Source organism: Protomyctophum bolini (assembly GCF_963924005.1).
Source record: "Protomyctophum bolini genome assembly, chromosome: 14".
Taxonomy (NCBI): Eukaryota; Metazoa; Chordata; class Actinopteri; order Myctophiformes; family Myctophidae; genus Protomyctophum; species Protomyctophum bolini.
The window spans coordinates 15,479,487-15,506,301 of record NC_137875.1 but is presented as its reverse complement, the minus strand read 5'-3'; the positions used below and the strand labels follow the sequence as shown (position 1 = coordinate 15,506,301).

Here is a 26,815-nt window from a genome sequence, read left to right as displayed (position 1 = left end):
TAGTGTTAAAATGAACCACTTTTATTTTTGCACAAGACACCCATAGAGTTTACTGTCCATAGAAAAATAAAACTGGCTGCTTTGGAGTTTGAGTTTTAGTTTAGGCTCTTTTCTGGAACAACCCAAAACAACCGATGCTCAGAATTCTGACCTGGACTTGGGGGGGAAAACAACCCAAAACTAATTTTGATTCCTTCACCATTACAGACATTCATTCAGCTTCAGGCTGGGATATGGTGACGATATTTTTCTTTTTCTACTCCCATCCCATCGATAGCTTGTAGATCGAATAATTTTGCCATTTGGGAAAATGTCAACAGAATTTGAAAAGTATAAAATAGGGCTTAAGCGATTAAAACCCAGAAAAAAAACCCACATCCATAAACCTAGACAATATCTAGTCTTCTCACATCACCATATCAAAATAATATGGACATATGCCCAGCCGTAATACAGCTAAACCTTGGGAACATGTTTTCCCCTTGTTCAAAAACAAAAGGTGGATGCTATTCTTCAGATAGTGAAACAGAAAACACATGACTGGGCAGCAACACTGGTTTTTCAAAGGGTTTTCATGTCAAGGACCCTCAAATGTATGCATTTGGTCACACACCCCAATAAAAATTTCATTTGCGCCAATGCGCAAGTGACCACCATTCAACTATTTGCGTTGTGAAAATATTTATACAACGTTTCGTATGACTTTGAGGCTATATCAACTCATTTTGCTGGTGGGGTCCTTTGGAAACCCCCTCAAGGACCCCTGGGGGTCCGCAGACACCACTTTGAGAACCAACGCAACGTACAGTCATGAGTGGCAGAGCGAGGATTCAGCCAAGAGGTGCAAACAGTAAATGTTCCACGAGATCACAGGAAGAATCATGACATGCACAGCCATGAGCTGTACTGTAGATGAGAATGGAAGCCAGCGAACACAGCCGTCAGTTAAATTGAACATGAAGAACATGTTTACAATGAATGGAATCAGCTGGATCCCACCCCACCCATAGTTGTCCAAAATTAATTTTGATTTATTTTATATATACGTTTTTAATTATCTTGCACATAAATAGCATTATTATTGCTAGACAAAAAAAAAGTGAACTCTGAGAAGCACAGTTTGCACACACATACTGGCATAAATCTACACGTGGTTCTTTGATGGCAAAATGACAGGGCAAAACAAAATGAGAGAAAAGAGAAAGGTATTCAACCGACCGAAGTAATGAAAAATTTGTGAAATGCTCGAAATGAGAGCGTCATCACTGCCTACATACATGGTACATCTACGATGTTTATAAACAAACCTAGGCAAGGTCAAACAAAAAGTGAAATCAAACTCATAAATGGTTAAGATCTATACATGTCCTTGTGAGACAATAGGTCCAAAGAAAGCAAAAACGGAATCAAATTATACCCATTTAGTGCATATTTACATGTTTGTCTGTTTTTCAAAAGAAAATGTCACAGATGGGACTTCATCTACTTGCATCATTCATTCGTCTCTGCTCCGTTTGTTTGAGATGTGGGAGTTTGGTCGTCAGGTAGTGTTTCAGATGGAGCCTCTGGTTCTGGTTCTTGGTTCTAGGTGGGGAAAAAAATATTGAATTTGAATGTAAAATAAAAACTGATGACAACAACCACATTAGAACAATTGGGATAATTGGCCATTCTCACTTTTAAGTAGGCCTGTCACAATTATTACAGAATTGCCAAATCGCAATTACTTGAGATAATCGCAATCATCTTTGCATAATTGTCCATGTTGAAAAATGTCACTACATTTTAAAGACTAGAAATAGCAGATCTGAAAGCTTACAACACAATAATTTGTGCGACAATTAATCGCCAACTTAAATCTGTAATGGTGACAGGCCTACTTCTGAAGCGTGGTTTGTGCATTACCTTCTTGAGGACCTCCAGCATGTCCTTGACGGTGCTGTTGAGCGTGTCGACCGTCCGGGTCAGTTGCTGGTGGTAGGCCGTCTTCTGCTCCTCCGTGGCCTTGAGGGTCTCCTCCGTCTGGCCCAGGTGGGTCTTCACTTCCACCAGCTCCCTGCTCTGAGTCTTGTTGGTCTGCTCCAGCTGGCTCATCTGCTTCACGTCTTCATCTGGGGAGAACAACAAGCACAGCAGGGCTTTTAGAACAGCTTTCACCTTGGCTGGGTGAAATTCGTTGTGCAAGCTCCATTGATTTATTTTTTGAGTGGTGCAACCACTCCTACAACCAATGTCCGTGTATGTACAACACCTATGTATGTATCAGTGGTCATGAGCACGAGTATGTGACTTATTAATACCAGTAGGGGGCGCCAGAAACAGAGAGAGGGGTAGTGCTGTGCCTGCTGCCTGCTAATGAGAGAGAGAGAGAGAGAGAGAGAGAGAGAAAGAGAGAGAGAGAGGGGAGTTGTACCACTCGGTTCATACAGGTGTGTTTTTTTTTTCGCCGGTCAGAGAGGCCCATGGCATTTTCACTCGTGGCAGCATTGCTAATCTTCGCCTCGTTAAATGTAGGAACCAGATCTGCAAATGATCCTTTGCTCATCTAGGGGCATCCTAGTGGATGATCCTGGAGATTGAGATCAAACCAATGGGCTACACACACACATGCCATTTTGGAAAGGACTTTGGCCCCTTCCCCACTTCCTTCACAGGTGTTACCGATGACACTAATGAAGGCTCTGTTCCATTCTGGTCAAACACAGTTATGGAGCTGCTTGTTGGCTCACTGATATTCTGTGTTATTTATGTTGGTCAGTATTAACCCATTCTGGACGGGAACCCGGTTTGGTGTTTTAAGCTCTACAAGCTCATAGCACGGCACCGAGTGCTAAAGCAACCACGGATAAAGCAACGTGGTCAGATGATGCGGTTCTCTACGTGTGGTCCGGGGTTCAGGTCCAAGTGGACGCTTATGGGACTACAACTCTGAGACTGTGCAAATGGAACCTTACGGGTCCATTTGGTTGCATTTTCAAACTCTGACTTGTACATTGGGGTGGGTCGCACATGGGGGACATTACTTTAAAAAGAACCAATGCAGTTTATAATATTGTGCCAGTCCACTGATCAGCAGCACTCCCATAGCAGAGGAAAGGCCAAATGAAGTGGGTCTGGACTCGTTCTGTAGCAAAGCTCAAAATGAGTCACATCACTGTCCTGGAGGACGACTGACACAGAGTGTCGCCTGCAGGTCGTTCAGCCTCAAGTCTAGTTTATGATCCACAAAGTATGAATTGGGGCTTAGAGAAGCATTGACTTCACACTGGACGAGACATTATTTGTTGGAGCAAAGCGATTTCAGTGTTAAGACAATGTAACAATGTGACGTTGAGCGACATTACACTTCTCTGTCTTTCGTTGCTTCTTTGTCCACAGAGTGCCGGATGATAAGAGTAAGGCATTTACGGGAAAAAAAGATAAGCAGGGATGCACACGACCTTTTGGGGCTAGTTCTCAGGGGAGCACCTTGAGACGTTGTTTGGTGGTCACTGCAGGCGGACGTCTCTACACTCTGCCACAACGTTACATTATCCAGCAAAATGAACTACTCACCTAGTGACGCGGAGCTTCCATGTTTAACATACTTCCAAAGGGTATACATCGTTTAACTCACAGATGCGTGGTTTTCATATCACAAATATATGAACTTTGGCTAAAATCTTGTCTTTAATCCACGTGGGCTCCTGCTTACTTAGACTTGCGCTTCGAACAACCGAAAAACAGACTTCCTCTTCAAAATAAGAGCCACTAGTCAACACTAGTTTTAATTCCAAGTGTACTTACAGGACGTAGATAGTGACACTTGTAGTATGAGGCACCAGCTATGTGCCCCACTGGAGATAAGGCGTTTCTACCCGGCAACAATATGCTAACTTAAACTATGACAACAAGGTCGTACCTATTTTGGCATCCTGAATGATGAGCTTCTGTTCGATGTCCTCTCGTGCTTTCTCACTCTTCTCCAGCTTCTGCATCATGCTGCCGATGTCCACCATGGCGCCGTTGTACACGATCAGGCTGCCGGACTCGGAGGCCTCCGACTCGGTGGCACCGCCGCTGCCCTTCGAAGACGAGAGCAGCGCTCGGTTACCTGGAAGACACAGGAAGGAGGGACTAAAGCTGTGGTGCATTTTCTTTTTCTAGTGCAATGTGTAACTGTGGTTTTAATACTTTTTATGCCGGGGAATGTTTTAAGACATGGCGCTGGAGTGCCAAGCACATGAGGCAGATTTTACTCTGAAAAGCCCCATCCTTCCATTTCCCCAAAACCGGAAGGTGAAATCTTCCATTACTAGAAATTAGGACAGGTTGGGTGTTCTGATCAAATCACGGGCACCGTAGATTCAGAGTAAATAAGGAAGATTGCTGGCCCGTAAACCAGGAAGTGAATGGCTGCGTGCGCAGCCAAACAGCTCCGGGACGGACGAGCAAGGCGTTGCAGAGCAAAACGCCGCTGTCAAAAATATATATTTATATAATTATAAAAAAGGACCTAAAGATGCGTCCACACACCCTGGGCCTCCTACGGGTGTAATTATGAAGACGTGTGGACACGTCCTGGGCATCATTTAATGTTAATAGCTAAAACATTCAAAATACATTGTATAATAAGACATGTTTGTAGAATTGTGGCTCTCATTTTGAGTCCACTCATTTTGCCAAAAGAGAGTGAAGAGGCACGCTGGCTCACCAAGCAGGGTGTCTATGTGGGGCTCGGTGACAGAAGGCGCCGTCTCGTCTTTCCCCTTGTCGGTCAGTTTACGGTAGTGACACGTCGACTCTCTGATCACAGGTTTGTTCAACAGCTTCTTTACCTGGAACAAAAGGAGCAGGAATCAACACGAGATGAACGATGTCTCACAGGACTTTTTACTGACTTGTCGAGAGAGAGACTTGGTGTAATCTGTGGAGAGCTGATAAGCCGATGAGTGAATTGTAAGTGTATTAATGAGTAGAGTAGTTCACCCAAAAAAAATCACTTATTTTCTAATCAATTACACACCCCTTGAATTCATGGAGATTAATTTGATGTCACCCATTGAACGATGACCCGGTCATTAATGATTGGCTCAGGAATGGCTCAAAAACACACAAATCTCAATTAATTCAAGGCTTGGGTGAAATGTTTTGCGATGCATGTGTACCTGAGCGCGAGACAGGTGCAGTCCCAGCGTGTACATGATCTCCTCCAGGTCTCTCTCCATCAGGTAGCCACAGTGGCTCTGGTCAAAGTAGACAAACGCCATGAGGAGCTCCCTGTTGTACGTGACCATCAGCTTCTTCTCCTTCTCCTGGACAGACGCACACAAGACTGTCTTTCAGACTAAAAGGTATAAAATCGTCGCTGTCGGGTGGAAACCTCATATCTTCTCCGGATTAAAGTTAAAAAACAGCAAAAGTAACAGATCCACAAGCTCTCAAAATGCTTTGTGACGCGTTTCGATCTTGTGGATCTGCTACTTTAAATGCTTTTGTGTGATGCTGTAGTTGTATGATGATCAAGTAGGGCATTCATTTACAGAAAAAACACAAAAAGTTAAAATATGGCAATAAAGAGATTTTTGCCTGACAGCACCGAAATGTCAGAAGGTATAAAAAGTGGGCCAGTGAAATAAAAAAACTTATAAAGCAATGCAGTTTATAAATATTGTGCCAGTCCACTGATCAGCAGCACTCCCATAGCAGAGGAAAGGCCAGATGAAGTGGGTCTGGACTCGTTCTGTAGCAAAGCTCAAAATGAGTCACATCACTGTCCTGGTGGACGACTGACACAGAGTGTAGCCTGCAGGTCTTTCAGCCTCAATCCAAATGCATACCGGTAGTTTAAAACGGAAAACCTACAAGATCACAACGCAACACAATGTGATCTTGTAGGTCTGCCATTTGTGACGCGCGACACCAGAATCAGAATAGGCTAGCGATTTAGTTGCGTTTGACTTATCGTCGGTGGAATTTAAAATAAGATCATCGTTTGTAATTGACCCGAAAATCTTTTGACAGATGTTTAGTTTTCACTTCTGCTACACTTAAGATATAAGATTAGTCAGTGTGAACCCATTGTTAGTATATATTGATCACTATTGATAGGTATGGAATTGTGTCCATATAGTGCATCTCCAGACATGTGCATTCCCCTCCAGTAGCACCTAGACTACGTTTCCTTTCCTCTGAAGGAAAACCTGTGGAGTTAACAAGCTGATATCAGACACGTTCATGACCTGACGAGGATGTTACAGTTACATCCAGATGTTGTCTCTTTTGACTTGCACCCTGCTAAATAAATAAGGCTTCACCTGTCCGAGTCTACTCCAGTGCTTTCCTTCTACAACGGACACAGCAAAAATAATGATGTACAATATACCATAGTGGTATTTCGGTTAATAATTAGCGACAACTAAAAGCACGTTTTTGGACAACTTGAACCAACCTTGTCTTTGGAGGATCTCTCTTTGGAGGACTTGCGGTCATCTTTGCGTTCCTCTTTCTTGTCGTTGGAATCGTCGTCATCTTTATCTGAGGGACGGATTACAGGACAGAGTGAGACAGAGATACGGTACACTAATCCACATGTTAAGGGCAGTCAAATCCTTTCAAGTCCTAATGTGAAGTACATTCTTTCTGATAACATATTTCACACAAATACAGTTTACAGTAGGTAACGCTTGGTTAACCACTTGAACCCCAGCATGCCTATTCTCCAGAGAACATCCCCTTCCTTATTGATCAGGCTTATCGAGCCGGGTTCTTAACGAGCCCACTATCGTGCATTTTCTTTTATTTCACGGAAAGACGGGAGACGACAATTTTTTTTAAAATCTTTTACTAGGTCCTTCAAATACAGTTAAGACCTGGAACTAGGGTTCGGATTGGGTGGTCGGAAATCGGGGCCGATCACGTCATTTTCAAATAAATCGGGGAATCGGATCGGGAGCCAAAAAACATCATGAAATTAGACTGGATATTATCTGTGATTTCACAGCGAACGGTTTTTTAACTCAGATCTTTGCTTCTGGGGGGGGGGGGGGGGGGGGGTCCCTGGCACAAAACATTTTCTGTTGGGGGTCGGCGGCCGAATACGTATCATTCTGGGGGTCCTTGACATGAAAAGGTTTGAGAATCACAGATATAGAAACATAGGTTTTTTAGGAAACGGTCAGGATTTAGAAGACATTTTATAGAAAGCGATCTCAGGTCTAAATGGGTTGGTACCGTGGTCGTCATCGTCCTCTGCCTCCTCTGCCTCCATGGGGTCGTACTCCTCTGCGTTGGCCGTACTGCCTCCCTCGTCCTCGTTCTCATCCTCCTCCCGAGACTCCTCCTTCTTCAGAACCTTCTCGGTTTCATCCTGGAGGAAAACAAAACAAAACACGGCACGATGATGAAGATGTGCCACTCGGTAGGCCTGTGACAATTAACTACACTAAAGTCTGAAACAGGTTGATGACTACAAGTATTTGGGTTCATATATATCTTCTTCCCAAAATCTGGTCACATACATGCATGATGTATGTATGTACCCATGTGAGAAAATACCCTGGTTCTCACATGGGTATATACTACATACATACATGTCATTCCCGCTCCCACCCCAATCATGGGATTAATAAAGAATTTAATCCCATCCTTCGTCTGTCTTCGGCACAAAATGTGTTAATAAGCAATGCAGTTTATAATATGTGCCAGTCCACTGATCAGCAGCACTCCCATAGCAGAGGAAAGGCCAAATGAAGTGGGTCTGGACTCGTTCTCTAGCAAAGCTCAAAATGAGTCACATCACTGTCCTGGTGGACGACTGACACAGAGTGTAGCCTGCAGGGGGGGGTTCCACTGAAAAAAAACGTGACATGACAATTTCAAACAAATATAAAAACTAGACTAGTAGGGGTGCACGATTATGAAATTATGACCGATATCCGATCTACGATTATTTGCAGGGTCATAGGAGCCGGACCCTGCTCCCGACCCAATCATGGGATTAATAAAGAACTCCCACCCCAATCATGGGATTAATAAAGAACTTAATCCCATCCTGCGGCAATCTCACGGGAATCCCGAAAAAAAATCATCCTCTAGTGTAGTCTAGCTGCCGTCCTTACCTTCTTCTTCTCCTCCTCGGCGTCCTCTTTGGGTTTCTTGGCTGCCGGTGGGTCGTCTCCAACCTCTCCCTCGTCTGTCTTCTCCTTCTTCACCTTCACCTCGGGCTGCTTCTCCGCCGCCTCCTTCTTCTCCGCCTCCTTCTTGGCCTTCTTCTCCTTCTCCTTCTTCTCGTCCTTGGCGGGGATGGAGGCCAGTGCCTTGTAGATGCGGAAGCCAAAGTCCCTTTGCAGCATCTCGTTGAACAGCTCCGCAAACAGGGACACCTGGACAGACAGAGAATCAGAATCAACTTTATTGTCAAATCACAGTTTTACAAGTAAAAAAGTGGGTGAAATCCGTTTTTGTGCAGTTCCCAGAGAAAGAGAGAAAGGAAACAGAAAAGACCAAAAGAGAACAGAAATAAATTAGAGAAACAGAGAGAACGAAAGATAAAGAATGAAAAAAATAAAGGATCAAAGAGAAAGCAAAATAGAGGAAAACGGATGCAAAAATTAAAGTGCAATAAAGGTGAGAATGAAAAAGAAAGATTCAAATAAACGAGAAAGAACTAAATGAAAATAAGAAAGAAGCAAAGAAAGAATAAGGGAAGACAAAGTTCAGTCAGAAATATAACATTGTACGCTGCTTTCATCTCGACAGAAAGGCAGATAAGTAGCTGTGAAGACAACAACCAGGCCTGTATACAGAGTGTGTGTGTGTGTGTGTGTGTCAGTGTCACCTCAAAGGAGTGCTCCTTGTTGTCCTCCAGCCTGTAGTCCAGCAGCACGCTCAGGGACATGACGCTGCAGTCAAACTTGCCGTTCTTGGCGGCCCAGTTGGGATGCACGATGATGGTGGGCTCGTCAGGGAGGACGTAGCGCCGCTCTCTCCGCTGGCGCTCCTGCTCCTCCAGGCGCTTCCTGTCCTCCTCCTGAACCAGAGCACACGCCACACAACGTACATTAGACGTAGAGAAATGGGAGATTCTGCATCAGTGTTGTTTTTTTGCCAGCACATTTTGATTTTAGTTTTAGTCATAGTCTCTTGAATAGTTTATTTCGTTTTTGGCACATTTTTGTCACCAGGAATGTCTTAGTGTTAGTCTAGTTTTTTTTTTTGTATTTTGACGGGCCTTGATGCCGTCCTAATGACAGTTTTTACACTTGCTGAAAATAGCCGATCTACAAGAGATCCAGTATAAGCTCACAACACGTCGCGCTGTGATGCGTTGTGAGCTTATACTGGATCTCGTCCACTAGTCCCTTCTTAACATTTTAGTCTAGTTTTTATTTGTTGACGAAATTGTCAGTATATTTAGTCTTAGTTTTAGTCACCATAGCTTTATTTTTATTATTTTTTTATTCAGTGAAAAAAGGTAGTCGACGAACATTTTTCATCTTAGTTTTAGTCGACGAAATCAACACCGTTCTGCATATAGGTCTCTCTTGTTGCTTTTACCTCTCGGTCCTCCTCGGCGCTACGGGGCTCCTCCTCCTCCGCAGCCTTGGTCTCCGGTTTCTCGGGCTCCTTGGCCTCCTCCACCTGCTCCTCCACTTTCAGCTGCTTGGTGAGGCGAGCGATGAGCTGCGATTTCAGCCCCTTGGAGCTCAGCGAGCGGCAGTCCAGCTCCTTACGCAGGTCATTCACCTTGGAATGGGACGAGCACAAAAGGGACACTTTCATTTTTAATCCATTTAGGCCTGACATTTTTACGATTTTTCAAAAATAGCAGACCTATGAGCTTGTAGATCTGCTATTTTTCAATAGCTAAAGTATAACATAATGCTTAGTTAAAACACCAAAAGGGGTTCCTGCCCAAAATGGGTTAACTGGTAAATGGTGCATTTATATAGCGCTTTCATTCCAAATCGCTTTACCAGAAAAACTATGCAAGGCACCAACCTGCACATCGGAAGTGTTCTTGTGTTCCTACCATGTGTGTGTGTGTGTGTGTGTGTGTGTGTGTGAATATAAGGCACTATTTAAATGTACATTTATCATTTTATTCAGTGGCAGAAATGGGCTTTCACAGAAAATCATCCGTTAAGGAGCTTTACAATATGGGTGTGTGGATCATTATTAACGCTTGAGGTCACTTCAATCAATTTGAACAAATACATTCCCACATGCAGGGGAGGGAGGTCTGCATCGGAGCTTTACCTTCATTGACTTCGGATCAAGTTTAGCCCAGTGAGTGGGAGTGGTGACCTCCTTTGAGTCGTCTTCATCCTTCTCCTCTTCCTCCTTCAAAAAAGGGAATTATTCAGAGAGAGAGAGAGAAGAGAAAAGAAGAGAGAAAGACAGAGGCAGGACAGCAGACAATTAGACGCTCTGCTCTGGAACCGGTGCAGCTTGTGAGAAACAAAAGTTGATCCGTGCAAGAAGCAAGGTCACATCTGCCTTTCATAGCCTTGTCCTAGTGAGCTCACGGCAGGGTTTATAGTCCACTGCGACTGAGGGGGAGGGGGGGGGGATGGTGTACACAGGGAAATGCTCTCTAGCTCTTTACAAAAACCCACGGAATAGCCCCAAACCCAGCGGCCAATCAATGCAGTTCTGTGGAACACAAAAAAGGTAAAAATCAATGACAGGTGCGTCCAAAAGGTGTGTGTAGCCAGGTACATCAGGTGAACTCAAGCTGGTCTCCAAATGGAGCACGAACTGGGCAGCCCTAGCGTGGCCTGAAACTGGGCTTTTCTTGCCAAATATACATATTTTTGTATTTAAGGATCTACGTCATAAAGAAGACATCTGTCCAACCAACTGCCCCCAAATCAGAGTATAGAAGTCAAATAACAGAAACAGATAAACAAGACTTTAGGTGGTTGGGGAGGGGAGGGGAGGGGGGTTGCCTTTTTGAAGTCAGCCGAAATCAAATAGTCATGAAAGGTCATATGAAAATAAATGACACAATGCCAGGACAGACATTAAATGCAACTGACCACAGATTCCAGCACAGCATTTAAAATCCCCATTGGATTCAAGCCCGATAATTAAAACAATACCTTTTGAGTAAATTCTGGAACTTGCGTGCAAGTAACCCAAATTAAACTTTTGTATTTGGTTCATAATAACAAACACGCACACAATGCTAATTAAGATTGAGTGGTTTACACCCAGATTGGCACCCCCTAGTGGTTAGTAGCTGGAAGCTGTAGAATCAGTTGCAACAGTGTCTGCAGTTAAAAACCTACACTCACTGCTTCCACCGAGTGTGTTGGCTGGATGTGAGGGAGGGAGGAGGAGGGGTGGGTGGATGGATGGATGGAGGAATGGACCGGTTGGAACACAGCAGAACGGGTAAAGGGTGGAGGAACAAACATAACAGACTTAGGAGGGGTGGGGGAGGGTGGGGTGGGTTGGGTTTGGGAAGGGCTCTGGTGTTGCGATAATCTGTGTGTGTGTGTGTGCGCCTGACCTGTCTGGTGCAGTGGTGTGAGTGGTGCGGTGTTTGTGTGTTCAGTGTGTGTATCTGGGCTTTTGTTTTTGTTCCTGTGAGAAGCGGAAATGAGAAGAAGAAGGGATTAGCGGTTCAGTGCCTGTTCTCCATCCGCCTCCTTTCGCTCGGCCGACAGCTTCTCAGCCAGCTGCTCCCGGAGTCGTCGCGACAGCCCCTCCCACTCTGAGCGGGTAGGAAGACAATGCCAAACATCCGGGAGAAACAAAACCACTGTCTCCACATGTGCGGGGACTGTCCGCCCCTTGTGAGTCTCCTCCGGCCGGTGATAGCGAATCTCTGCAAAACGATACCTGTCGCAAAGGAAGAAGGTGCATTGGAAAGAAACATTCTCGTCAGGACACATTAAAAAAAACGGCGAGCCTTTTGCTAGGGCTAGCCTCCCCCACCCCCTCCCCCAATACAACTAGTCCCACACAGTAGGTCGCTGAATGACCACAGGAGTCATTGCAGTGAGCTTCATCCCCACAACAACAACAACACCGACAACAACAAATGGAATCAGTCTGCAGCTCTCCAACAGTTGTCACAGGTTACGGCAGCCATTTTGAGACACGTTGACAGACAATGACAGACAATATGTCGCACCCACCAAAAAACCCGCCCCTATTATCCTTCCCCATCAGCCAATTGGGTGAGTATTCTGCGTTTAACCTAGGATACATTTACAAAACCCCATTACACTGGGGGGCATGAGAAAAGAGACAGCATCAACAAGACAGTGAAAGCAAGTTAAATATGTAAGATATTTAACAAGAGAATCAAACGACATAAAGTAATGGTGGTGTCTTCTGGTCCAGGCCACTGGTTATCCGAAGTCAATGCAGTCATCACACACAAACACACATTCACACGCGCACACACACCTATAAATATATAGAGGCAGGACAACAGCACAAAGGCCAAAGGGACATTGCACAATCAAAATAATTGAAGTAGCAAATTAAAAACACAGATTTATAATCATTAATATGGAACAAAACAAAACCAAAAAGAAAAAAAAGGAACCCGTCCAATGAGTCAGACATGAGTCTGTTGCCGAGGCAGTAAAACCATGCAGCAGAGATGGCACAGTCTGGATTTTGGGGGGGGGTCGTTTCTTTTCGAGGCTTAACTGGGTCGGTTTAGACTTAAGAGAGGCAAAAAGACGGGATGGATGGATGGATGGGGGAGCTGGGTGGCGGTACAGTACTTACCACTGAGTACATAGACTCAGATCTATGCCAGTCAGCGCCTTGCAACAGCGTATGGCTGTCTTTATGAGCACCGACGGCTCGTTCTCTGGGTCGGCGCCGTCCAGAGACGGAGACCAGTGACCGCCGATCGCCATGGCCTCGTCTTTACCTCGCATGCCCACCAAGAACTGAAAGAGAGAGACGTAGGGGAAAACACAATGAGAAACAACCACCAAGAACTGAAAGAGAGAGAGATGTAGGGATCTCTCTCTCAACACAGTGAGAAACAACCTGGATGAAGGAGAGGAAGGACACATGAACGCATGCCATGGATTAAAGCTTAAATGAAATGAAATCTCACAACTGACAAAATGTTGTATGCCATAGACTTGGCTGGCATGAATTTCGTCATAATTTTCCCTTAACAAACATTAACAATCCATAGACTTGGCTGGCGTATGACGTAATTTCGGGAAGCCATGCATTGGAGCCTTAAAAAAAAGTCCTTAAAAAAAACATAGAATCATGCGGATCGAATTGTGTAAGCAAAAGGTATACGAGGCGGGTCTATGAAATGAAAACTGTTAATAAGCAATGCAGTTTATAATATTGTGCCAGTCCACTGATCAGCAGCACTCCCATAGCAGAGGAAAGGCCAAATGAAGTGGGTCTGGACTCGTTCTGTAGCAAAGCTCAAAATGAGTCACATCACTGTCCTGGTGGACGACTGACACAGAGTGTAGCCTGCAGGTCGTTCAGCCTCAAGCCGATCTGGCCGGTTCCGATAATGCTACTGATTAATCGTGCATCCCTACTAAAATGTTAGGGAGGGAATAACTGGTTGTGTGCAGGCGTCACTCCCAGACAATAGCCCATCGACAAGCTCAAAATCAACACTAGTCCCAGTGGGTGTTGGGCGTACCTTGATGAGTCTAGCAGGGTGCTGGAAGGAGTCTCTCGTCTCCTGGGCGTCCTCGGCCAGAGCACAGGACTTGTGGTACAGCTCTTCTAGGCTTGGGTTGGCCAACAGCATCACCTGAATAAACACACATCTTTGGGTTCAGTTTGAGCTAGACAAAGTGCCCCTCGGGGCGCAGGTCTCCACCAGGGTAGGTCAGGTTTGATACTCCGATAGATCGGTCGCGGATATACATCGGCCCGATCACCGACACGATATATCGGAGGTCTAAAATTCACAGATCCGCAAATCCGATAAAAATGGCTAAAAATGGCTGCGCAGTTTACATCCAAATTAATGTGTCACTCTCTCAGTTCTGCACCGCTTACTGGAGAAGTATATCACATCACTCATTTGGTCGGGCAGCGCAACTAATCCCCCCCTCCCCACACACACACCTACACCACAGCCACAGAGAGAGCGAGAGAGAGAGAGAGACGCGTTAGAGAGGCGCGATAGAGAGAGGATGGGGTTGCGTTAGCAACAAGCTAAGCTCACAATCACAGCATGTAAAAATAAACGCTAGCTATCTGCTACCATCTGGGGGCTGCGAGACAGAGAGAGGGAGAGAGACGCGTTAGAGAGAGAGAGCTTAGTCTCCTCGGATCTATGAAATGAAAACTGTTAATAAGCAATGCAGTTTATAATATTGTGCCAGTCCACTGATCAGCAGCACTCCCATAGCAGAGGAAAGGCCAAATGAAGTGGGTCTGGACTCGTTCTGTAGCAAAGCTCAAAATGATTCACATCACTGTCCTGTTGGACGACTGACACAGAGTGTAGCCTGCAGGTCGTTCAGCCTCAAGTCTTGTTTATCGTGTCCATTTGGTACTCTGTGTGTGTGTGTTTGAGGGGGGGGGGGGGTGTGCGTGGTGGGATATATTCCTCAGCCTAGTAGGAAAGTCTGAAAGATTTCACGTACATTTCACGCTGCGTTCATGATTTGAGGCTTTTTGTTCATAGCGGGCCAATCCTGCAAACTTTGAAAGTCAATGTTAGCCAATTAGGATGGAATATGAATCGGACAGATCCGTCTTGAACGCAAGACTATAGACAAGACATAGTGTGTAACGATTTGCGGGACAGAATCTGGAGGAGTAATATACAAAAGTCGGCCTCCTGGTGGTGCTATAACAGGCTGTTCTGGAAAACTTTGGGCAGAGGTTCATCGTTGGCATCCAGGGAGTGTGTGTACACGACTACACGTACACACACACATACACACACACAGGATAAAGACGCCATATAAATGCACCATGTACATGTACAAATCTAAAATGACACAGATGCTTCCCCGGTTTTAATGATGTTAACATAGCTGTAATGTAAGCACATGATACGAAACAAACCTTGAACCTCTGTGTAGTCTGAAAAACCAACATTTTGTAGTTTTAAAAGAACTGATCCTTCATAAGCCAATTCTGTTAACCCATTTAGACCTGAGAACGCATCAGTGTCTGTCGCCTTAGTTTTTAACCACTTTAACCATTATTTTAAACTTTAGCTGTTGAAACTATTTTTGAAAAATGTGCGCATTTTTAACTCGTATCTTTGCTTCTGGGGAGTGCCTGGTACAAAAAAAAAATCAGATGGTCGGTGGCCAATTACAGATAATTGTTGGGGTCCTTGACATGAAACAGTTTGAGAACCACTGATCTGGAACCAGTGTCCACATATAGAAACGTTTTTTCCAGAAAACGGTTAGTATTTAGAAGACATCTTGTAGAATCTGGTCTCACTCTCAGGTGTTAACGGGTTATACAGTATATGAGCGATTTGAATCAGCCGTGGGCCTACCTTGGCACTGTAGGTGTGATTGGCGTCGGGTGGGTCGAGCACTGCGGTGTTCTTCACCAGCGGGTCCACCTCCTTGTGCAGGATGTGGAAGTTGCAGTAGTTTCCAAAGTGGAAGGGCCGCTGCAGCGGGAAGCCGTCCACCCAGGTGAACACCGCGTCAAAGAAGTCGCTGGGGATGTAGAGGCTCTGGTAGCGCCGCCGCAGCTCCATCATGTCGCAGTTGGAACTGCGGCGGAAAACATGGACACACAGACACACACACACGCCTGGTCAATGAGGAGGAGGGCCATTTACATTTATTTGGTTCAAATACTGTACAAATATGTATTCATGTATAATTGTATATTTAATAATGCAGGATGTAATATGAACGGGAAGGACTATAATGTCAGTTTTCAATTCATTCTGTCAAATGTGTCATATAATCCCATATGGGATGGGCCAAAGTGGCGTGACACGAAAATAAATATTTACACACGTTAGCATGATGCAACATTGCCACCACACCTGGACATCAGCGTCAGGTGGAAGCCTTGTATGAACAAAACAGTTATACTAGGGCTGGGCAAGTATCGTGGTTTTTAAATGCCACCATTTTAAAAATCAACTTTAAAAGGGATCTCAAGTGATGTGAAAGTGATTTCACTTAATTCAAATATCAAATTTATTTTGTTTTAAAATGTTCTAGTATAATAAAAGAAATATCACACCTGTGTGAACTGAGCGGTGCAACTATAATTGTATTGTGATAATTACTGTACTCCTGTACTGTACTATTGTAATAGTTATAGTAAACAGTGTGAATGACGCTCAACAGCGCCACTTGAAGGTAGGTCACCCATCGGTATTGCAGCTGTTCCTACTCCAAACGGACATACATAGGAAGTAGGAACTAGGCCAGTCATTGGAGCGTTGTGCACCGCTCAAAAATGAAGAACGTTTTAACTCAAATGCTTCGTCGGTGGCCAATTACATACAGTATCGTTTTTGGGGTCCTTGACAAAAGGGATTTCAGAAAACCGTCAGGATTTTGAAGACATTTAAATGTCGACGTCAGGCCTGAGTGGGTTAATCTAATGTATGATAGTTTCTACCTACCCGTCCAGGCTGAACTTGGAAAACTGCACGGTGTAGCGGGGAGCCACTCGACGGGGCCGGCGGGGGGAGCGCTCGCGCCTCGGAGAGCGCTCTCTGGAACGCTTGCGAGTCGGCGAGCGCTCTCTAGACCGCCTGCGCTCGCGGTCCCTCTCGCGGCTACATGGCAGGTGAGGAGAGGAAGACAAGACGTTAAAACTTAAAAGCCACAGATGCTCGAAGAGGAAAAAGCACATCACACTCCTCTCTGAACCAGACGCTTCCAGTTTTCACAGTAAACAATCGCAGTTTAGGCAAGCTAGATTTAAGACTTTCAAGCCTATCATAAGAGAATTAAATGTTAAGCAATTGAACCCTAAGCATCCATATTCTTCCCCAGAAATAGCCGATCTACAGGCTCACAACGTGCCGCATCATGAAGCGCTGTGAGATTGTAAGATGGTACACTGGATGGATTTAGTATAGAAATTATGAATTCACAAAAATAATGAACTGAGTATATGCGGTGTAAGTTTTTCAGAAAACCTTAATGGATTTAGGATCAGTAGAAACCCTGCATGGGTGTGACTGCTGACCTTCGTTCTTCTTTAGTCCTGAGGATGAGCTCCGGGCCGCGGTCGTTGTTGCGGTTGGGGAAGCGAGGCGGGGGTTCGATCCGTCGGACCGGCTGGGGCTGAGGCATCATTCTCACCGGGGGCTGGAGAAGACCGCCGGAGAACACATCTACACACAAATGAACCCAGACAAAATACAACCGTTTGTGGGTGGATGAAAACACATCAACTGGTCAGACCCGCCTGAAAATTGATTTTTCTGTTTATTTAAGAGCCGGAGCGATGGGGAGACCTCTGGTAATGAACAAATAAGTCAATGTTTACTCTCAGGATATAGATAGAGCTTTACCGTTTTAACAAAAAACATCTCGCTTTAACCAAACAATATCACTTAAAGGGCCACTTCACCCCATTTCAAACCAGATCTTATTGAGTGGTGCAACCATAGGGTCACTCCAATGCCCAGCTTTATCGGTCCCTCCATCCCTATGTATGTTTAGGGTACCAACAGGGGGCGCTGTTACACCACTGCCTTCAGACAGGTCAGATTTTTTTAATTATGTTTTGGAGACAAGAAACACTTTCCTGGGTGTCTCTCTCTCTCTCTCCATGAAAAAGTGTAAAAGAAAAGTGTTAAAAGACACTGATCCAAACAAGCAGTGTAAAGAAAGAGAGTTCACCTTTGGGTTGTGGCAGCAGGGGCTGAGGAGGGTTCTGGAGCAGCGGGGCCAGGGAGGCGGCAGACAGCTGGGCCTGGAGCAAGGAGGGTGGAGGGCCCTGTGGCTGAACATTGAAGGAGGTGGGTGGGGGCAAGGACTGCAGCATGGCGGCCGTGGGCTTCATCATGTTGGGTGGAGGTACTTGATTCTGATTCTGGTAAAAGAAAGAAAGAAAAGAAAGCAAGAAACCCGACAGGGCGAGATCAGGATACCTTCAGTAAAAAAAATAAAAGCCACAGTAGCAGAAGTTAGCTTTGTGTGCTGCTGATCTGTCTAATCTGTGTGGTGTGTTAAAAGTGTGGAACTCCTTTTACTTCCAACTGAACAATATTTCCACCTGCAATATTGTCTCCTTGAGAGAAACGAAGTGGGGGAAAACGTTTGGACGTCTGCATGAGTGAAGGAATGCATGTGAGCGCATTCTCTGCAAAGCCTGATTTTCACCCATCCCTCGCTTATAGGACAAACTTCAATATCAATCTGGAGGGATTGAAGACGCTTTAGTTTTCACCACCTCAGAAAACATTGTCACCAATTTACAAATTTGATTCATTTGTAAAGCAAAACTTTACACGTGTTTGTGGAGTGGATGTTCTTTGGATGAAAAAGGAAAAGTTAAGTATAATTGACTAAAATAAAAAGTAAAGATTAAACGTGTGAAATAAGGGTGTGTTCAAGGTGCACTCCAAGAAATCATTCTGCCAACCAACTCAAACCACAGAAATATAATTTAGACAAAAAAACATTCCACTTAACCACCTGAACCCTAGTGTCCCTATTCTGGGGGTGAACATTCCCTATAAATAGCTTGCCTTACAGAAGTTCCAACTATTTTCGGCAAGAAAATGACCTTTTCTTTATACCGTATTTTGTATGTATATATATTTCTTGGCATCACTCATCAGTTAAAAAGGTGTTGTGCAGGTGTGCAGGTAATCTTATGGATAGCACCATTAGAAAACTCAAAATTTCACTGTAAACTGCCATGTCCCCTGAAAAATAAAGACATTTAGCAATTTCCACAAAGTTTTGAAGCTCAAAGTTGAAAGAACAACCTATGAAATTAAAGCAACAGATCAGGCAACAGTCATTAAAGATACAAAATAACATTAGGAAAAGGCTAATAAATTACCAGAAATTGTGTTCTAGATCTATTGATTAGGCACAATTGGCGTTACAAATACAATTGTAAAAGGAATAGGATTATTTTGTTTCTTTTTGTATTGTGTGATCCGTGTGTTTTTCGTATCCTGATGACTGCTTGGCACAAAACTAATTTCCGCAAAGACAAATAGATAGTCTATCTATCTAATTATGTCCATGCTAAATCCAAACAAGTCCTAGATCAGGGAACCATAATTTACAAGCATTAACAGAACTGTGATGCCTCAGAAATGCCAACGACATTCTGAAGACCGGATCAAATATACTGCCTGCCTCTTTCTGCAACTCAAACTGACCCCAAACTCTTTAAGGCATGCCTCTGTCCAGTGTCCGCATGGGCTGCAAACCAAATGAACACTCACTCCTTTACTAATGGTTAGACTTCACTGTCAGCAAAGCAGCAACAGGGTGAGAGAAAGAACCCGGGAAGACTAAGAGGATATATAAAATAAGAACAGGGAATAGAGGGGCGTGTGTTTGTGTGTGAGAGCCATGGTGTGAGGGAGGGGGTTACATTTTGTCTGTTGTCCACAGAGGAGTGCATGTCTGAGTAGCGCATCTGCATCCCTGGATCACTGTAAAAACTGCCCATCTGTGGAGAAGCTTGAGGTAAAGGCTGAGGCTGCTGTTGATGCTAGGAGGGGAATTGAGAACACAGCGATCAGTACGTCAATCAAGAACAGCAAAGCGCAATACATACAAAGAAAACACACGGAAGGATCATTTCAAATTTGATCACACTCACACACACGTCACCAAAAAACGCACAACACCACCACAGGAAATTGGAATGTGTCAATAATTGTCCAATGTAAAATATCAGAGCATGATGAAAGTTGCTCTGTTGCCAAAGCCATAACGCCAAACATTTCACAACGTTCAGCACGTCGACGCAATGGCGTTGCCAAAAATGCGGTGCTCCGATTGTGAACATTTTAAAATGCAGCATGCGCCTTGGTGGACACATCTCCTTAATTGACAATATAGGCTCATGTTCAGGAATAAATGTATTGGCTAATGACTGAATGTCAGGGTCTATACATTTCTTCGCTATGTAGGTAGTGTGTAATTCTGGTCCAGAATTCGTTCTCGTTTAATACTTTTATCATTGACATCAAGTTATCTAAAAAGGCCCATACTGGAGGTGTTGTAAAACATTTGGTAGCAAGACTTCAATGTTAAACTAGCGATGAATACACCGTGCTGGGACTGCTTGGGGGAGTGTTCTCTACTCACCGACGGGTTGGATAGCTGAGGTAACGTCTGGATGCGTTGAGCGTTCCACTTGAAGGGCATGTTGGGATTGTACACAGCCTCCACTAGGACCCTGTCACCCACCTGAGGAGTCTTGCCCTTCACAGCGCTGAACACAACAGAACACAAAACATACCGGCTCAGTTTCCTGTTGTCAACTACGCCGTTTGAATGAAAATGTCATGCGTGTGGTCGTTTCGTGCACACGCCCACAGCACTAGACCTGGAGCTTTTTTTGTACGCTATGCGTCCCGTGCCCCTCATGAGCAGACCTGTCGTTGAGTCAGGTGACAACACCTGCGTCACCGACTCCCCGCCTGGAAGGACCTTAAGTAACTAGGTCTGGTCAGAGTGTGGTAGTTACAGGCTACTGTAATTCCCAGGCTCACATCAATGTACCCCGCAAAATAATCATATTTGAACTGGGGACCCCCAAACCCTGACAAGCACTTGGAATGTAGGAGGTGATGCTTTCAATTTAGTTTGACTCAGTTCCACAGGTAAATATTATAGCTGATCTTTTTCATATTATTTGACAATTTGGTCAATGTTTCACCTTAATGTTGTAGTAGTTTGTCGTCGATTACCTTCGATGCAGTAATGCTCTTTTTTTCCTTTTCTTTCAGTTTTTGTGAGGTATTATAAAGTCCTTGGAATACTTTGGGGGACACCCTGAAACCCATGCTGAGAACCACCGACTGGACCAATCTATCCATTTGTCTATTGTTGAGGCCTTTCTTCTCACCTCAGCTGGAAGAAGACGTCCTCATCCACGAAGCCAAAGGTGTCGTGCAGCTTGTTGACCACCCCGGTGAAGACACGCTGCTTCTGGGGCTGGGGCTGCTGCTGGTGGCTGGAACGCGGGGTCGGGTAGGAGACCGTGATCTGGGCCGTCTGCTGGGGGTTCGACAGGCTCATGCTTGTGGGCGGCTGAGGAAAACGAAGGAGCAGAGCCGAGGGGAGGTTTCAGAATAACTACCTCAACAGAGGACACATAAAAAAAAGAGGCCAATAACTAATTTCCAGTCATTTTAACGAGACACATTTTTCTCAGTATTGATCAGAAAACTGTGTGGTAGAACACAAATATGTCAGGAGGAGGCATGCTCTAGTAATGACAATGTATGCAGTGAAATGTCTACATACAGCGTTGAAGCACAGCATTCGTTTACTAATTCTATAATAATAATATATTACTTGAATGTATATAGTGCCTTTCATGAAACCCATGATGGTCACTACAATCTGCTGAGTGCTCACTCTCTCTCTCACACACACACACACACACACACACACACACACACTGTCTAATCGCTATCCATCTTTCTCTCCGATGTCCGTCTGTTTTCTGCAGTCCTTATGACAGTTTGCCACTCACAGCCAGTCAAAAGGCTGTGATCCGTTTTCTGCATTCCTTATGACAGTTTGCCGGTCACAGCCAGTCAAAAGGCTGTGATCCGTTTTCTGCAGTCCTTATGACAGTTTGCCGGTCACAGCCAGTCAAAAGGCTGTGATCTGTTTTCTGCAGTCCTTATGACAGTTTGCCGGTCACAGCCAGTCAAAAGGCCTGTGATCTGTTTTCTGCAGTCCTTATGACAGTTTGCCGGTCACAGCCAGTCAAAAGGCCTGTGATCTGTTTTCTGCAGTCCTTATGACAGTTTGCCGGTCACAGCCAGTCAAAAGGCTGTGATTTGGCATGCAGTGCTTTGTTTTCTTTTTCAACGCGCCACATTATTTAGCGAGAGGAAGTAGTAAGCTCTGTAATGTCAATGGCATTTCCTCTACACAAGCAGTACATGAAAGTGAACTGTCATGGCAGGCATGTAAGGGTGATATGTGCCAACGGTCTTAACGAAGAGATGTCAGACCTGACATGTCAGTGTGTGACACTCCGCATGGTCAGTGTGACACTCCACATGAGAGAGAAAGAGACAGATTGTTCTCCCAAAACATACACACGCATGACCTTTATTGTTCAGTATGGCTGTCCCAATCAAACCAGCCAATACTGTTGATGTCTAAGGGCAGATTCACACTATGGTCCCGGGGTGCGTATACTCGGGACCACTTGGCAGATGTTGTGGTTAGTGTGAATGCTGCGTACCGTTCCCGGGAGCGGATCACCCAACCGTTCTCGGGACCACATGGAGGTAGTCTCGGGACCGATTGAAGTGTACTCGGATACGGATCGCTGCAATGTGAAAGCATTGAATACAGTTGAACGAAGTGTACTCGGGTGCAGAAGAATCAAGGCCAATGTGAATCATGGCCAGCGGGGACCAGACAATCGTATTCGGGAACAGTTTGAATCTGCCCTAACTGTGGTTTGACATATTACCTGGGAAAGCAGTGCCTGTTGTGGTTGTGGAAGCTGTGGAGAAAGAGGGTAGTACACAGTCAATTTTTAAATACTGTAAAAGAAATACTCCTTTCTATTTGAACTCATCAGTTGTGTTGTGTACTTATTGAAAATGACAATGTCATGGCAATACAGGATAGATAGGTTGGTTGAGAAGTCAACCAATGGAAAAGAAAAGTCATCCAACTGGTGGTCATGCAATTAAAGTTAATAATTTTTAAGGATTTATAATAATAATAATAGACAATGAAATTGAAGCACAGGACATTTTAAAATGGACTCATGTTGGTTTGCCAGAGGACTTTGTGTTTATGATTGTTCTACAACCTTGCCAAACCTCCTGCTTTTGACACGCCACAATGTGTTGTGCGAGCCAACATTCTGACTTAACATGGACCGACAAAAGTCTGCGATAACGACAGATAACAGATAACAAATAACAAATAAGATGAAATACCGTAACATGAAATGGGGGTGTCAATTGATAGAAATGTGGTTGGAAAATGGAAATGCACCAAGAAATGGACATTGGCAGGTTCATGTTGTGCAACAGATGGAGGAGTTTGTGTGTCACCTGGTGAGGTACATTGTACAGTTGTTGGGGGGGTTGCTGCTGTTGCTGCTGCTGCTGTTGTTGCTGCTGTTGTTGTTGTTGTTGTTGTTGTTGTTGTTGTTGCTGCTGTTGTTGTTGTTGCTGCTGCTGTTGTTGCTGCTGCTGCTGTTGCTGCTGCTGCTGTTGCTGCTGCTGCTGATACTGCTGGAGAGCAGAATTGATCTGCGACTAAACACACCACATAGAACATGATATTAGACGTGAGCTTTGATCAGACAAGATTACGCATGGCCATAAATCAGACAGACAGACAGCTGTTTACTGTAGCCGACCTGTTGCAGTGCTGCGGCAGCGGCGGCCGCAGCCTGCTGCTGCAGGGCGGCCGTCTGCTGCTGAGAGAGCTGGTAGTTGGCGGCGGCAGACTGGTTGTTGAGCGAGGCCACCTGCTGGGAGTACATGGAGGGCGATCCCAACAGGGACGGCTGCTGCACTCCTAGAGCTATAAGGGCCGAGAAGAGAGGCGTAGAATGGGAATTATTTATTAACCAGGGTTGGGAATTTACAATTTAGGCATTTAGCAGACGCTCTTACATCCAGAGCGAGTTACAGTAAGCAATAATCAAGGTACACAGAAATAGTCACCCAGGATCATAAGACAACTAAGAACCTAACATCCATCCAACAGTATAATATCTGTACAATGAAACTATAAGTAAACAGTGACAGTGTGACACTATAGAATGCAAAGTCTACATCATAATATATATATATATATATATATATATATATATATATATATATATATATATATATTCTAAATAACATATTTTAGCCTTTGCATGCACCTGCAAGGTCGTCGAGGCTAGGGGAAGTGCGGCGGGCTAAGGTGGAGTCTGAATAGGTGGGTTTTAGGTGGTGGCATTTTCAGTACAATGTGATTTAGGCTCACAATCAACCAAAATCAGGTGTCAACTTATATGTTTAACCCATTTAGACCTGAGACCAGATTCTAAAAATGTCTTCTAAATCATGACAGTTTTCTGAAAAACCTATGTTTCTCTGTCAGTGGTTCTCAAACTATTTCATGTCAAGAACCCCCAGAATTATATATGTAATAGGCCGCTGAGCCCCATCTGAAAATATGTAGTTCCAGGGACCCTCAAATGTGTGTAGGGACATTAATTAATAATTTAATTTCAACACACAGCATGGACTTGGGACTCCATCTAATGCAGTGGTGGTTCTCAAACGTTTTAGCCCAAGACCCCCAAAAAATTAATTAGACGTTTGCCCAGGACTCAAACTAGTGAAAGTATTGGATATACAAGCTCACAACTCGTTGCTCCGCACCGCGTTGTGAACTTGTAGATCAGCTATTTTCACTACTTCTTAAACATTTGTTTTCTAATTTATTGAATTGTTTTGATTTCTGCTTTGATTTCTTCCTGAAATTACTGAAGAAAAAAAAATTGAATTTAGTTTTTAACTCTGGTTAGTGTGTCCCCTGAGACTGGGAGGTCGGGGTTCAATCCTCGACCGGGTCACACCAAACTAACAAAAGACTCTAAAAATGGGACCCAGTGCCTCCCTGCTTGGCACTCAGCATCAAGGGATGGGTTGGGGGTAAGTCCCTGCATCATGTCCAGGGGGTGTACCCTATTATTATATGGGCCTCATGGCTCGGCAAAGGCTACTAATACTTAATGAACTGCTACTCACAGTGTAGGCTGTTGAGGTCGAGGCCAGACTGCCCTGTGTGGCCCGGCTGAGACACCGGTGTGCTAGCGAACTGGGTGGCCCAGGGTGGGTTCTTCTGTCCCCCGAACTGAGCCATGACTCTGGCTGAATGGGGCCGGGGGTCGGGTGGTGGTGGGGGGAGGTCTTCTCTCGGCAGGTGGTGGGTTGTCAGTCACTCAGTCTGGTCTGACGACGAAAAGCGACGGTTAAAAAAAAACAGTTATTAATGTGCATGATTATGATTCCCACCACAGCTCTAGGATAGACCCATCTGATTGGTTTAGGCAGAGTAATCTACTAAGAGAGTGACGATACTAGAGTTGACTCCTATTGTAACAATGGAATTGCGTTAGTGCTCATTCTATCTCAATGGGATAGTTCCAATGTTTGGATAGCCTCGGTAGTCACTCAGTACCCAGGCTTTTATTTTTGTTCACCTCAAAAAGTTAAGGTAAGGTTTTATTATGTATAGTTTTACTGAAGTTAGGTTTAGGCATAGTTTTACTGAGGTTAGGTTTATGTAGTTTTACTGAGGTTAGGTTTAAGCATAGTTTTACTGAGTGAGGTTAGGGTTAAAGAGAACTGTCAAATGTCAATAATCACAGCGACTACTGGCCAATCACAGCGGGGTTTGCCTAGAGCTGCGGTGGGTGGGAATTCAATGCAAAATTGCAAATCAATGGAGATGTATTAGCATGAGAAAACATACGTTTACATTGCCGAAGCAATTGTCAAAATATAATAAAATTTTAAAACGGGTTAAAGTATATACAGTTGGAAGGGGGTACAGCATTTTGTAAACAGAGACATGTCACATTGCGTCGTTATATTACCGGTATACATGCTATACACAGGGTATAACGCTTTTTTTTAAACAAATAGAAATGTATTGCAGTTACTTCCATAATAACGCGTTGATGACACAGCAGAGCTAATTATCAGCACTTTGGTCTAGTACTCTAGTGGACAGCTAGCAGCTAGCTACGTATTAGCTTAGCCAGTATTAGCTAACGTGTTTTACAGCTAGACACAATGACAGAAGCATTCCCAGAACTGTAACACCATACTAACGTGGCCACTGACGTTAGCTCAATCTTTTAAAAAACACCACGTCGTTCATTAGTAGTCGAGTTCACCTCGGTTGGCTGACCATGCAAGCTAGCTTGCTAGCTTAGCTTCTCGTGATAAACACAAGCTAGTGTGGCTTTTTGTTATCTCAAAGTTCAACGTAAACTCGCGCGAGATTAAGGCTGCACGAGCTGATCAACACAACGAGGCCCAGTGGTTAGCATTAGCCAGCTAGCACTTCACTTGCTGTTCCTGCTGCTGCTCAGCCGATTCTAAAACGCCTAAATGAATGTTCTGGCAGCACGAGTTTCGAACTCCACTGCGAAACATATTTGGCACGACATGACAGATGTGATATTTATGCAAAATGGTCGCCGCAGTGAGCGATGTTCGCTTTTATATGAATTAAAATACGAAAACGTCCTCATTCATCTCTGCTTGCTTACCCTACTGCTCTGCACCCGTGCACCGGTGGAAGAAGAAATGCACTGCGCATGCGCGGCAGGCAGTGAGGGAATACATTTACCACCAGTTCACCACACGACCTCAAAGCACCCAAATGTCCTGTCTGTCGACTGTCTGTAGCAAAAGTACTCACATTTTGTAGTTTGAGTATAAGTATAGTATCAAAACTGCAATGTAGAAATACTCCATTACAAGCAAAAGTCCAGAATTCAAAATGTACAAAAGTGTTGGTATCAAAATATACATAAGTAAGTACCAAAAGTAAAAAGTAGCCTAATAATTATGCAGGTTCCGAAGGATGTCCAATTTCAAGTTTTCAAATGTTTATTTTGAATTATGTATAGGCCTACGGCTGAAGTGGTTATACTGTATGTAATAATA

At 44.4% G+C, this 26,815-nt stretch overlaps 1 protein-coding gene across 4 annotated transcripts; it reads right to left on the bottom strand.

The window, feature by feature from the left end:
• On the bottom strand, positions 1-26,438 carry ccar1 (cell division cycle and apoptosis regulator 1). Of its 4 annotated transcripts, none has more exons than XM_080782506.1 (27): positions 26,416-26,438; positions 24,884-25,087; positions 23,497-23,663; positions 23,186-23,392; positions 22,591-22,623; positions 22,357-22,443; positions 20,998-21,182; positions 20,235-20,361; positions 19,513-19,632; positions 17,796-17,988; positions 17,137-17,284; positions 16,565-16,720; positions 15,467-15,692; positions 13,634-13,747; positions 12,733-12,899; positions 11,619-11,829; positions 10,240-10,323; positions 9,538-9,726; positions 8,819-9,010; positions 8,100-8,363; positions 7,213-7,348; positions 6,431-6,516; positions 5,148-5,294; positions 4,694-4,817; positions 3,902-4,093; positions 1,906-2,111; positions 1-1,584 (listed from the first exon to the last, which is right to left on the bottom strand). In XM_080782506.1, the coding sequence occupies exons 2-27, from the start codon at positions 24,996-24,998 to the stop codon at positions 1,492-1,494; spliced, it is 3,969 nt and encodes a 1,322-aa protein (XP_080638632.1). In that variant the 5' UTR covers positions 24,999-25,087; positions 26,416-26,438; the 3' UTR covers positions 1-1,491. The 4 variants fall into 4 exon arrangements, with proteins under 4 accessions (XP_080638632.1, XP_080638633.1, XP_080638635.1 ...); XM_080782507.1 differs by lacking the exon at positions 26,416-26,438 and adding an exon at positions 26,038-26,337; XM_080782509.1 differs by lacking the exon at positions 19,513-19,632.
• Positions 26,439-26,815: the final 377 nt, after the last annotated feature.